At 49.6% G+C, this 13,036-nt stretch overlaps 1 protein-coding gene across 7 annotated transcripts in view; it reads right to left on the bottom strand.

Annotated features, from left to right (window-relative positions):
• GRIPAP1 (GRIP1 associated protein 1) overlaps window positions 1-12,627 on the bottom strand; it is a 30,478-nt gene extending 17,851 nt beyond the window's left edge. For 4 of the 7 annotated variants that reach the window (XM_031660903.1, XM_031660904.1, XM_031660898.1 and 1 more), the window contains exons 1-8: window positions 12,500-12,627; window positions 9,521-9,587; window positions 9,321-9,382; window positions 8,247-8,273; window positions 7,337-7,444; window positions 3,260-3,410; window positions 1,068-1,252; window positions 827-874 (exon numbers count right to left, since the gene is read on the bottom strand). In XM_031660903.1, coding sequence (XP_031516763.1) covers window positions 827-874; window positions 1,068-1,252; window positions 3,260-3,410; window positions 7,337-7,444; window positions 8,247-8,273; window positions 9,321-9,382; window positions 9,521-9,587; window positions 12,500-12,541 — 690 coding nt within the window. In that variant the 5' untranslated portion in view covers window positions 12,542-12,627. Of the gene's footprint in view, window positions 1-826; window positions 875-1,067; window positions 1,253-3,259; window positions 3,411-7,336; window positions 7,445-8,246; window positions 8,274-9,320; window positions 9,383-9,520; window positions 9,588-12,310; window positions 12,419-12,499 lie in introns of those variants that run through there. The other 3 variants (XM_031660902.1, XM_031660900.1, XM_031660901.1) reach the window with 3 other exon arrangements.
• Window positions 12,628-13,036: the final 409 nt, after the last annotated feature.

The raw sequence follows: 13,036 nt of genomic DNA, 5'->3' as shown, positions 1-13,036 counted from the left end.
AGCTCACTGCAAGCTCCACCTCCTGGGTTTATGCCATTCTCCTGCCTCAGCCTCCCGAGTAGCTGGGACTACAGGCGCCCGCCACCTCGCCCGGCTAGTTTTTTTGTATTTTTAGTAGAGACGGGGTTTCACCGTGTTAGACAGGATGGTCTCGATCTCCTGACCTCGTGATCCGCCCGTCTCGGCCTCCCAAAGTGCTGGGATTACAGGCTTGAGCCACCGCGCCCGGCCAATATAGACACTTCTTATGAAGTCCTTTTTGGAAGCCAGGATTTACTTATGTTATCTTGTGGAATCCTCAAAATAGCCCTGAGAAGTGAGTAGTACATTTTACAAATGGGGAAACTGAGTCTTTGGTTGCCCAGCTGGTCAGCAACAACAGTATTATCTCCACCCAGATCCTTCAGGCTCCAAAGCCCAGTATTTATGCTCCCAAAATAGTGGCCAATGGCCATGTTATAGAATGGCTAGACTGGGGGGCCTGGAAAGCAGGATCATGACTGGGTGCCTCAACCCTGGGTCTCCAGGTCCTAAGATAAGAGTCAGGAGTCTGTAAATGCTTGCATGAATGAATGAATGAGTGAATGGGCAAAGCTGAGAGGAGATGGATGGGATGAAACTTATCATACACAAGATATAGTGGGACCACATTAGCCCATTCCATACTGAAAGTAACTGAGACATAGGTGTGAGTCTCTCCATTTCACAGACGATGAAACCTAGGCTTTGATGGGGTACAATGCCCCTTCTGCCCTAGGATTGGGAATGGAATGGGAAAGAATCCAGCAGATTGGGAGTAAAATGGGAAAGAGCCAAGCAGCCGCACCTTAGCAAGTTCCTCCTGCAGCCTGGATGTTTCGGCCTGCTTTGAGCTCTGCAGGGAAGGATGAGGGATGGGAGGGTTGTTGTCAGCAAGGACAGGGAGAAGCCTTCCCCTGCCCGTCTGCCTCCCTCACCCCATCAGCCCACAAGATGGTGTGATGTCACAGCCATCTCCGTGGGACTATAGACAGAGGTAGAACATCTGCCCTGCCTTCTGTCTCCAGCTCCAACAGACCCAGATTCACCTCTAAGCCTTGCAGCTGCTCCCAGAGCAATCTCTTCTCCTCTTTCTCCATTTCCCATTTCAGCTCCACCTCTGCCAACGGCATGGGGGCCAGGACGGTGGGGGCTGGACCCCCTGGGGGGTCCCCCTGGCCCTCACTGACAGCTAAGGACTTCCCGGCTTCTTTCCCGTAGCGTTCCTGCAGGGCTGGTGAGTAGAACAGGGATATATTATGGATGAGATGGTCTCTGAAGTCTCTTGCCATGCGTCGAACAGAGGGAGAACTGGCCTTCAACCCCTCAGGTGGCAGAGTCCCTGCGCCAAATGACCACATGCATAAAAGACGAAGGTTCAGCTCTATCCATGCCTCTAACATTTTTTTTTTTTTTTTTTTTTTTGAGACAGGGACTTGCTATGTCACCCAGGCTGGAGTGCAGTGGAATGATTACGGTTCACTGCAGCCTTGACCTCCTGGGCTCAAGTGATTCTCCCACCTCACTCTCCCAAGTAGCTGGGATCAGAGGTGTGTGCCATCACCCTGGGCTAATTCTTTGAGTTATTGTAGAGACAAGGTCTTACTACATTGCCCAGGCTGGTCTTGAACTCCTGAGCTCAAGCAATCCTCCCGTCTCAGCCTCCCCCAAAAATCTTTTTCCCTGGCCAGGCACGGTGGCTCACGCCTGTAATCCCAGCACTTTGGGAGGCCAAGGCGGGCAGATCACGAGGTCAGGAGTTCAAGACCAGCCTGACCAACACGGTGAAACCCAGTCTCTACTAAAAATACAAAAATTAGGCGGGTGTGGTAGCGAACGCGCCTGTAATCCCAGCTACTCATGGGGCCGAGGCAGGAGAATCGCTTGAACCCAGGAGGCAGAGGTTGCATTGAGCCGAGATCGAGCCATTGCACTCCAGCCTGGGTGACAGAGCGAGACTCCATCTCAAAAAAAAACTTTTTCCCTAGACAGTCTTGCTCTGTTGCCCAGGCTGGTGTGCAGTGGTGCAATCATAGCTCGCTGCAACCTCAAACTCCTGGGCTCAAGCGATCCTCCCAAGTAGCTGGGACTACAAGTGCACACCATGCCCGTTTAATTTTTTTATTTTATTATTTATTTATTTGTTTATTTTCTTGAGATGGAGTCTCTCTCTGTCACCCAGGCTGGAGTACAGTGGTGTGATCTCGGCTCACTGCAAACTCTGCCTCCTAGGTTCAAGTGATTCTTCTGCCTCAGCCTCCCAAGTAGCTGGAATTACAGGCATGCTCCACCAAACCTGGCTAATTATTGTATTTTTAATAGAAACAGGGTTTCGCCATGTTGGCCAGGTTGGTCTTGAACTTCTGACCTCAGGCGATCTGCCCACCTTGGCCTCCCAAAGTGCTAGGATTACAGGTGTGAGCCACCGCGCCTGGCCTATTTTATTTTTAGTACACACAAGGTCCTGCTATGTTGCCCAGACTGGTCTTGAACTCCTAGCCTCAAGAGATCCTTCTGCCTCGGCCTCCCAGAGTGCTGGAATCACAGGTATGAGCCACTGTGCCCAGTCTCTCACAAATATTTTAAGCCCTATCAACCACTAAGATTCTGTTTACTATTAGCCCAAGCTGGTTTCACAAATCCCATTCTCAATCCTTCAAGCCCCACCCATAGCCCTTGAAGGCCATGCCCACCATGTGCCACCCATAGCTGAATCCCTCCTAGAGCCTCCTAATTCCCACCCACATTCTACTAAGTCTCCCTCCTAGTCATGGAACCAGCACCCACCACCACAGACGTTCCAGCTGCTCTCCAAAGTTCCACATACCACATGCTCCCACACTCTATCAAGCTTTCTTTCAGCTTTCATCCCAGACCCCACTTACAATCTGGGCTCAGAATCTTCCCAACACTCCATTCACTTTTTCCACTTAGCAAATATCTCCTTTTTGACATTCAAGCTGCTAATCTGTAACATCTGCTAGGTATCAGACACTGAACTAATGCAGAATGATATTACCTTTTATCTCTACTACAATCTTCTGGGTGACAGACATCACTACATGAACTGTGTAGATGACAAGGCTTTGGCTCAGAGAAGTGAAATGGCTTGTCCAAAGTCACACAGGGCATGGGCCAACCCTATTTCTGAAGCCCTTCTCCTTCCCCTGAGGGGATGACAGCCTTTCTTGCCCTACTCAAGCCCCAAGGTCCCCGCATCCCCAGGAGGGCCTCTATGCACCTGCCACGTTCTTCTGCAAGGCTGTGTTTTCAGCCTGCAGCCTCAGCAGCTCCCCATCCACGAGGGGCCCAGCTTGGGCAACCCCTGCTCCTGCAGCCCCCTCCTTCAGTTGCTGGTTCTCTCGCTCCAGCTGTTCCATCTGGCTGCAGAGCTGAACAGAGGAAGAGAAGGGGCAGAGAAGCAGAGAATCAGAACAGTATTTGCTGAAACCTACATAGCATTTGTCCATGTACTTTACAATTCACTCAATTCCCATAATGACCCTATGATGTAGGTGCCCTCCCACTTTACAAATAAGGACATTGAGGCACAGAGATGTTGAACAATTTCAAATTCACACATCTTTTAAGTGGCAGAGTCAGAAAATACCAAGAGCATACCAAGTATGAGGACACCAAAAACCATTTTCCTCTTCCTACTTCCAACCTCAGAGATGCAATCCAAGACCTCAGGCTCCTCTGGAGGTTGTTAGTGCTACAGACAGCCTCACTGCCACCCCTCTTCTGTGGAGGGCTGGATCCTGGGCCCAGAGTTAGCTCCCTCTCATCCTAAGCACCACAAAGAGCTTGCAGGTCATTTCCAGGGCCAACACTGATGACAGCTCCTGCATTGCCAGCCGTTAGTCTTGGAGACGTATACAATGCCAATAAAACTAAGCCAGACCTCTGCCCAATTCCTGGCTAAAGTACACTTCTCAAAGCAGTCCTGAGAAAATCCCTTGTCCCCATTTTCTTTTTTTTTGAGACGGAGTCTCGCTCTGTCGCCCAGGCTGGAGTGCAGTGGCACGATCTCGGCTCACTGCAAGCTCCGCCCCCCAGGTGCACCCCATTCTCCTGCCTCAGCCTCCCGAGCTGGGACTACAGGCGCCTGCCACCACGCCCGGCTCATTTTTTGTATTTTTAGTAGAGATGGGGTTTCACCGTATTAGCCAGGATGGTCTCGATCTCCTGACCTTGTGATCCGCCTGCCTCGGTCTCCCAAAGAGCTGGGATTACAGGCGTGAGCCACTGCGCCCTGCCCCTTGTCCCCATTTTCATATGAGAATATCGAGGCCTACAGAGAATTTTTATTTTATTGCCTGCAATATTTTCTTTTTCTTTTCTTTTTTTTTGAGATGGAGTCTCGCTCTGTCACCTAGGCTGGAGTACAGTGGCACGATTTCAGCTCACTGCAACCTCTGCCATCCAGGTTCAAGCGATTCTCCCGCCTCAGCCTCCTGAGTAGCTGGGACTACAGGCATGCGCCACCATGCCTGGCTAATTTTTGTATTCTTAGTAGAGATGGGGTTTTGCCATGTTGGCCAGGCTGGTCTCGAACTCCTGACCTCAGGTGATCCACCCACCTCGGCCTCCCAAAGTGCTGGGATTACAGGCGTGAGCCACCGCACCGAGCCTGCCTGCAATATTTTCTACCCAGAACACTAATCCTTTCATCCAGTTATTCACATAACTGGCTTCTTTGCATCCTTCAGTGCTCTGCTCAGATGTCACCTTTAAAGTGGTATCCCTCAACAGAGAAAATTCCAGTACTCTCTGTCACAGTACTGTTCATTTCTTTCTTACCTAGTACTAATCACAATTTTCTTTTGTAACAAGCACAGATTCTGAAACCAGACTGCTTGAATGTGAATTTCTACTCTGCCTTTTACTAGCTGTGTGACAAATTACTTAATCTCCCTGGAACTCAGTTTTCCTCATCTGTCAAATAGGGATACTAATATCTCATAGGCTTATTTCAAAGATTAAATGAGTGAATAATGTAGAGTACTTCAAACAGGACTTGGCACAAAGTAAGCACCATATAAATGTCAGCTATCACTACTAGCATTATTTGTTTACTGTTATCATCTTTCTCCCATCCCCACCCCGAGAATGTAAGCTAAGAGTGAAGATCATTCTGTGCTGCTTACAACTGTATTTCCAGAACATAGAGCATGTGGTGGGTACTCAGTAACTATTTGTTGAAGGAACAATTGAGCTGAAACGTCTTGGTGAATAAGGGGTAGTGGCAGGTTTAACGTAGCTCTCTCTGTGAGCACTTCCAGTTCCTGGGAGGAATTGGAGGAGGAAAGGGACTATGCAGGAAGTCTCTGCAACTGGCCCAGTGCTGGACCAGGGCAGATGCCGGGAAACAAGCTGGATTTATGGAAGAATGTCTGCCCTTGCCTCACTCTGCAAGAATCATGATACCATGGAGGCTGGAGGCAGGAAGCAGTGAGGAGTCAGTCGGTGAAGCCAGCAGTTATGTGAATACCAGGGGCTCTGAACTAGGGACAGGACCGGGGGCACTGGAATGTATTATGTAAAGGAGTGATGTTGTAAGATCTGCAGGTCAGAACAGCCTCTGTGGTGTGAACTAAGTAGAAGAAACTAGAAGTGAAGACACCAGGGAGGCGGCTGTAGAAACAGCAGATGAGAGGTGGTAGAGACTAAGGCAAAGCAGGGCCACAGGGTAGATATAAAACTTTTTTTTTTTTTTATATTGAGACAGAGTCTTGCTCTGTTGCCCAGGCTGGAGTGCAGTGGTGCAATCTTGGCTCACTACAACCTCCACCTCCCGCGTTCAAGCGATTCTCCTGCCTCAGCTTCCTGAGTCGCTGGGACTACAGGCGCACGCCACCACACCCAGCTAATTTTTTGTATTTTAGTAGAGACGGGGTTTTACCATGTTAGCCAGGATGGTCTCAATCTCCTGACCTCATGATCCGCCCGCCTTGGCCTCCCAAAGTGCTGGGATTACAGGCGTGAGCCACCGTGCCCGGCCACAAAACTGTTAAAAAGTCAAATATTTTAGAGGGAAGATGAGTTAATAGAAGGATAATATTATAGCTAATGCTTCCATAGCTGATACTATGTGCAAGGCTCTGTTCTAAGTGATTTACATACATTTATTCATTTAATCCTCACAAAAGCCCTGTGAGGAGGCAGGTACTGTTATTATCATGACTTCCATTTTAAACATTTGGGAACCAAGAACCAGGCAAGTTAAGTAACTTCCTCAAGGTTACAGTTAGTAAAAGGTAGAGCCAAGATTTTAATCTAGGCCTTCTGGTTACAGAGTCCCTGCTGGTAACTACTACTTGCTCAACTGCCTCTCCTGGTATTGTATCTGCTTAAAGGTTATTTTCAGTTTTGTTTTTTTAAGGTCACAGGCACTATATTCTCAGATGGAGCCTTAGAAATACCATTTTTGGGCCAGGCACGGTGGCTCATGCCTTTAATCCCAGCACTTTGGGAGGCCAAGGTGGGTGGATCACTTGAGGTTGGGGGTTCAAGACCAGCCTGACCAACATGGAGAAACCCCATCTCTACTAAAAATACAAAATTAGCCAGGCATGGTGGCGTATGCCTGTAATCCCAGCTACTCAGGAGGCTGAGGCAGGAGAATTGCTTGAACCCAGGAGGCAAAGGTTGCAGTGAGCTGAGACCTCGCCATTGCACTCCAGCCTGGACAACAAGAGTGAAACACCATCTCAAAAAAATTTGCTGCCATGAGACTTTTTTCCTTAAAACACACTAAAAACATAGACAATTATTAACTGTGGATACAGAAGATAGATGAGGGAACAAAAGACAATGTCTCCAACTGCCCAGTAGATTTAGAAACAGACAGGACACTAAAATCAATGGAGAGATAGAATTAGTAGCTCCAGGATGAATTATCTGGAAGAGGTAGAACCCCAGGCTCATGTCAGATGAAGAGAAGAAAGAAAAGGGAAGAAGCCCAAACACTTTTCCATCCTATATTAAGCATAAGAACTCTGCCTAAAACCCCCCAATACCTTGGAGCACCATAGCATCAACCCAACATTATACACATGGAGACTTGAAGCTCAAATAAAAGGAGTGACTTGGCCAGGAACCAGCTGACCTCAGGGCTCAAAGCTTTCTAATCCCAGCAGAGTTAGTGGCCCCATCTGTCAAATTACTGCCCCCCAGCAGCAATCCAGGACCTGTTTCAGCACCACGGACAGTGCTCCAGGGCCAGACCCTATCCAATACTCTCTGCTGCTGTTAGGTTTCAGCTCAGATGGCCCCTACCCCTCATTTCCCCTTTGACTATCCCAGGCACCAGCACCTTGCTGAACTCGGCCATTAGCGTGCTGTTCTGCAAACGGAAGTCCTCCTCCTGGCTGTGCAGCTTTGCCTGCAGCATCTCATTTTCACTCAGCAATACCTCGACTTCCTGCAGTGGCAGACAAGGGCCAGGACTCCAGCAAGGGCAGGAAGGATAGGGAGGTAGGGCAAAGAAACAGAGAGAGGGAGAAAATGACATGGGTGGGAGAAGACATAGGGTACAGAGAATGAGGTGATACAGGAGAAAGAGACATAGGGAGGGATAAAATGAGAGACAGGGAAAGGGAGATAAAGACATGGGAAGGTAGAGAGAAGGGAATACAGGGAGGAAGACAGCAGAAGAAAAGACAGGAAGATAATGATGGGGGAGAGAGGAGGTAGAGATGGGGAAAGGGGGAGAGATAGAAAAGGGGAGAGGGATTGGGAGGGAGAGAGTGAAAAAGATGGAGAGAGGAACAAACAGAAATCAACAGGGAGAGAACAGAACAGGGAGAAGAGAAGGAAGGGTCAGGAAAAGAAACGAGTTAGGAAGAGAGAGGAAAGGTGGGGAAGAAACAAAGAGTCAGAGAGAGAAAGCAGAAAAAAAGAGAAATCACAGAGACAGGAACAAGAGGGGGAGAGACAAAGAGAAGATTGGGAAGAGAAATGAGTCAAAGAGACAGGAACAGGAAGACAGAGACAGAGACAGAAAGAGACTCAGGGAAGAGGATAGAAAGAGAGAGAAGGAAAGAGACACAGAGTTACAGACAAATAGGGAAACAAGGACAGATACACCAACACATGGCAGTGAGGTAGTAGCAGACATAAGGGCACACAGAGAAAGAAAGGCCAGTACAAGGAAATCTCAGCATACAGAAATAGCCCACCAAGACAGTCTCCCAGTCACACTCACCCACAAGAGATCCCCTTACCTGAGCTTTCTTGCTCTTGCTCAGTGCCTAAAGTGGGGGTGGGTGGGAAGAGAGCTAAAGTGAACAGAGATGGACTGCCTTACTAGGATATGGAGACAACTGTGCCAAGCATTTTGGGAGGACAATGATGATGGGGGTTGCGGGATGGGAGCATCTTCAACCACAGAACATGTGTGACAATTTGGAGCCCAAAGGCGTGAGTGAGTGAATGAATGCAAATCTTGCCCTGGGGCCCCAGCACACACAAATCATCCTTTCTTGGAAACTCTGGAGGCTGGTGGGGAGTAGGGGAGGTAGGGAGGTGCCCTGGTATTTAACCATTTACGGGCTGGATCTCCAGGCTCAGAAATTGTGCCTTCATTGCTACATCTGTCCATACATGTCTCTGTTGTCCCTCCCAGTGTGGAAACTGTCGCTCCCCTGCTGGGCAGCCAAGAGCATTGCCAGCTTAGGGGAATCAGCATCCTACCAAAGAGCAGTGCAACTTCCTGACTGCCGGATTTTCTGCATACTGTATTCATTCATCCAACAAATATTTATTGAGCACATATTATGTATCAACATTGTGCTAGGTATGGCTAGATATGGGGACAGAGCAGTGACAAAGGAGAACCTTGAATGTCTTGAGGGGCCACATTAGGTTATATTCTATCTCATCTTTAGAGGATCTGAGAGGTGGGTTTGCTCTCATTTTCCCAACTGGACCAGGACAGAGATGGGAAGTAGGAGCACAAGGCAGGAGTGTGAGTGGAGGATGGGAGGCAGATTCAAGGTAGATTTACTGATAGATTTGAATATTTAATTAAAAGTCAGTGAATGAGAATGAGTAACTGAAATTAGAAATGAATTAAAAGTAAATTAAAATTAATCAATAAATTAAGCAGGATTAGGTAAAATTAGCCAACTAAAGAGAATTCCATGAGAATCTTTTAAATGACTACATGAAAACAGCATGCAACATTCAGTCTGGTTCACTGTAGGTGCTCACTGGAGGGATGAATGAGTCAGATAGGTAGAGGCAAGGGTGGATGGGTAGGTGGATGGGTAGGTGGATGGATGGGTGGAGGGAGGTACCTTCTGAGCTTTGCTGAACTCCTTATCCAAGTAGGCGACCTTCTGTCGAAGACTGGTGAGTTCTGGTGTCAGGAAAGCAGGGAAACTCAGCCTCAGTAGGTGGCAAGAAACTGAAAGGCCTTCCTGCCAGGCCTCTGAGGGAAAACCTCAGACATCATGCCTCAAAGCCACCCCCATCTAATAAGGCCCTCTTGGCTCACCAACACCATTCTTGCGTAGTTCATCTGAAAGCTGGTAGTTGTTTGTCCGGAGTTCCAGGAGCTGAGCCTTTGGGGGAGGCAGGAAGGGAAAAGACTTGGTCAGGAAAGTGGCCCTACGCCTACCATGAGGGAACCAAGCCCCTAAGCCCCACAGACCTTATGCCCTCCATGTTCCTCTGTAGCTACTCCTTAAGACCTGTATGTGCTACACCTAAAGTGAGCTTCCAGGCCCTCAGACCCTGGCTCACCTTTTCCAGCTCCACTAATAACCCCAGCCAGCCTCACCCCTCCATCTCACACTATAATCCATGCTGCACTCAGGCCACCCTAGAGCACTGCCCCAGTCAGGGTCTTGCTTGTGTGAGTTCCCTGGCTCTCCATGCCCACAGGATAAAGTTCCTCCTCCTCATCCTGGCTGACCTCTCCACACACTGAACACACACTGTCAGGGGTGTTGTCCATCTTTCTGACCAGACCTGGGGGCCCCTGAAAGCAGGGAGTAGGGGCCTGTCTTCCTCCCTCTTTCCTAAGGGAAGAGGGTCAAGTATTCTGCCCAACTTTCACTGAGTCAGGGGGCTTTCCAGGGTCCCCCCACCTCCAAGTCTCTCAAAATACATCCAGGCCGCCTTCAATAATTAAGGGAGGGCCAGGTGCAGTGGCTCACACCTGTAATCCCAGCACTTTGGGAGGTCAAGGCGGGTGGATCACGAGGTAATGAGTTCAAAACCAGCCTGGCCAATATGGTGAAACCCCATCTCTACTAAAAATATAAAAAATTAGCCGGGTGTGGTGGTGCACACCTGTAGTCCCAGCTACTCGGGAGGGTGAGGCAGGAGAATCGCTTGAACTGGGGAGGCAGAGGTTGCAGTGAGCCGAGATTGCACCACTGCACTCCAACTTGGGTGACACAGTGAGACTCTGTCTCAAAAAAAAAGAATTAAGGGAGGCCGGGCGCGGTGGCTCAAGCCTGTAATCCCAGCACTTTGGGAGGCCGAGATGGGCGGATCCCGAGGTCAGGAGATCGAGACCATCCTGACTAACACGGTGAAACCCCGTCTCTACTAAAAAAATACAAAAAGCTAGCTGGGCGAGGTGGTGGGCGCCTGTAGTCCCAGCTACTCGGGAGGCAGAGGCAGGAGAATGGTGTGAACCCGGGAGGCGGAGCTTGCAGTGAGCTGAGATCCGGCCACTGCACTCCAGCCTGGGCAACAGGGAAAAAACCCGTCTCAAAAAAAAAAAAAAAAAAAAAGAATTAAGGGAAAGTGCCAGGCGCAGTGGCTCACACCTGTAATCCAAACACTTTCAGAGGCTGAGGTGGGCAGATCACTTGAGGTCAGGAGTTCAAGACCAGCCTGGCCAACATGGTGAAACCTCATCTCTACTAAAAATACAAAAATCAGCTGGTCATGGTGGTACGCACCTGTAATTCCAGCTACTAGGGAAGCTGAGATAGGAGAATTGCTTGAACCCAGGAGGTGGAGGTCGCAGTGAGCTGAGATCGTGCCACTGCACACTCCAGCCTGGGTAACAGAGACAGACTCTGTCTCAAAAAAAAAAAAAAAAAAAAAGAATTAAGCATCCTCCTCCCTACCAGCCCTGTAGAACCCTGAGGCTGGTTCTACCCAGCAAGGCCGGTTCCTTCCCACACCAGGACTTTTCCCTCCCTCCCACGCCACCAGCCTCCACTTGCTATTCTCTGGTAGTCTGCTCAAAGTGAGAGGGCTTGGCCTTCACAGAATCTTTCCTGCTCCTGTCCTCCCCAGGACCCAGTGATCTGTCTCTCCAAGTCCTGGTCCAATTGGAATACCCTTTGTACCCCCTGAGACTTGCCCCCCAACAAAGCCCAGTAGTTCTCTCTCATTCATGGCCCAGTGGGATCAGTGTTCCTCATTCAAGGGTATTCCCACTCCCAAGATCTCCCCAGTCATGATCCAATGGGAATGGCCCTACGCCCTTCAGGGTAAGCCTCTACAAGGCCTTGGGTAGGCCAGTTGGATGACTCTTACTCACTTAGAATCCCCTTCAGATGACAGTGGCCTTCCCCATTCATGGGTTAATCAACTCGCCCTTCCATTCTCAGTGTCCCTCACACAGGGACAGTTGGTTTCCCTCATTCAAGGACCAATTGGATTACCTGTCCTCCCTCAGAGTTCCTCCCCTTCCCATGCTGGACCCTGTTCAGAGCCCCCCAGTGAGGAACCCTCTCAACAAGGGCCCATTCATAGTGCAATGCTATGGCCTTTCATTGCATCTCAGAGTCCCCCCAAAAGAATCAAGTGGGAGTGCCTCCCCAAAGCCCAGTGATCTTCCCTCCTTGTAGTCCAAGGTATCACTCGTTTACCTCTTCTGGTCCTCCCCCCAATTAATGGGATTAATGTTATTACCCATTCATGGCCTTCTTCACCCCAGTGCCGCCCCCTCTTAGGATGCACTACCAACTACCAATGGCACAGATCTCCACCTCCCAGGAACAATGACAACATCTGGGGTCTTTCCCCAATCCCCGGGCACAGTGGTATCTCCCCAAAACTTACCACCTCCCACCCGCTAATGGTTCTGCCCTCTCAAGGGCTCCTACCACCATGACGCAAACCACCCAACACCCGCTTCCTTCCTCTCCAGACAAAATGGTTTCGCCTTCTCAGGATCTCCTTCCCTCAAAGCCCATTATCATCACCCGCCGATGGTGTCCCCTGCACGGGCCCAAAAGTCTCGTCCCCTCCAGGTCTGAGTAAGGTACCGCCTACTTAAGGGCGCTCTCCCCCGCCCACAATGCTAACAGAGTCCAACCTTCAAAGCCGCAGAGTATCTCGGAATCCAATAATCTCACCACTCCGAGCCTCAGTTTCCCTTCTCCAGACCCACCCCATAAACTCAGGGTCCATCCCAACCAACCCCTTCTCAGAGCTGATGGCACGACCTCTCTCTACCCCGCCCCCGGTCGCCTAGCCGGGTGGTCTTTCCCACCGCGAGTGGCACCTGCATCCGCTGAAACTCCTCCTCAGACAGAGCTTGCGCCATGTTCCTCCCCCCACCCCCCCGCCAGCTTTCTGCGCAGACGCAGCTCGCGCCTCCTGTCAGTATTAAGGTCGGACCAAACCACTGGCCAGGAATGGAGGGGGTAGAACCTAATTCCGGAGGGCAGCATTTTGGAGACGCAGAGAAGAGATCGAAACTGACTGGTCAGGTGAACTATAATATAACGTTCTACTAGAATGTAAGTCATCTGATTGGCTTTTGCGCTCTTTTAGGCCACCCATTGTGATACGACATTATTACATCCCCGTTTCATGGGTGGACTCGTCGTTAGGGAAGTCTTTGCCGACAGAAAATCACCCTTCCGCGATACTCCTTTAATGAGAAAGGGTAACTTAATAACCATAGAAATGAAAGCGGAAGCTTCGCTCTGGTCTTGTTCCCGCCCCCCTTCGGGAGACCCCAAAGGGGAATCCCACCTCTTGTAAAGCCTTTGGCCTTTTTTTTTTTTTTTTTTTTTTTTTTAAGGTTGGACACTGA

The sequence above is a fragment of the Papio anubis genome, chromosome X, assembly GCF_008728515.1.
Source record: "Papio anubis isolate 15944 chromosome X, Panubis1.0, whole genome shotgun sequence".
NCBI lineage: Eukaryota > Metazoa > Chordata > Mammalia > Primates > Cercopithecidae > Papio > Papio anubis.
This window is presented reverse-complemented; position numbering and strand designations above follow the sequence as displayed.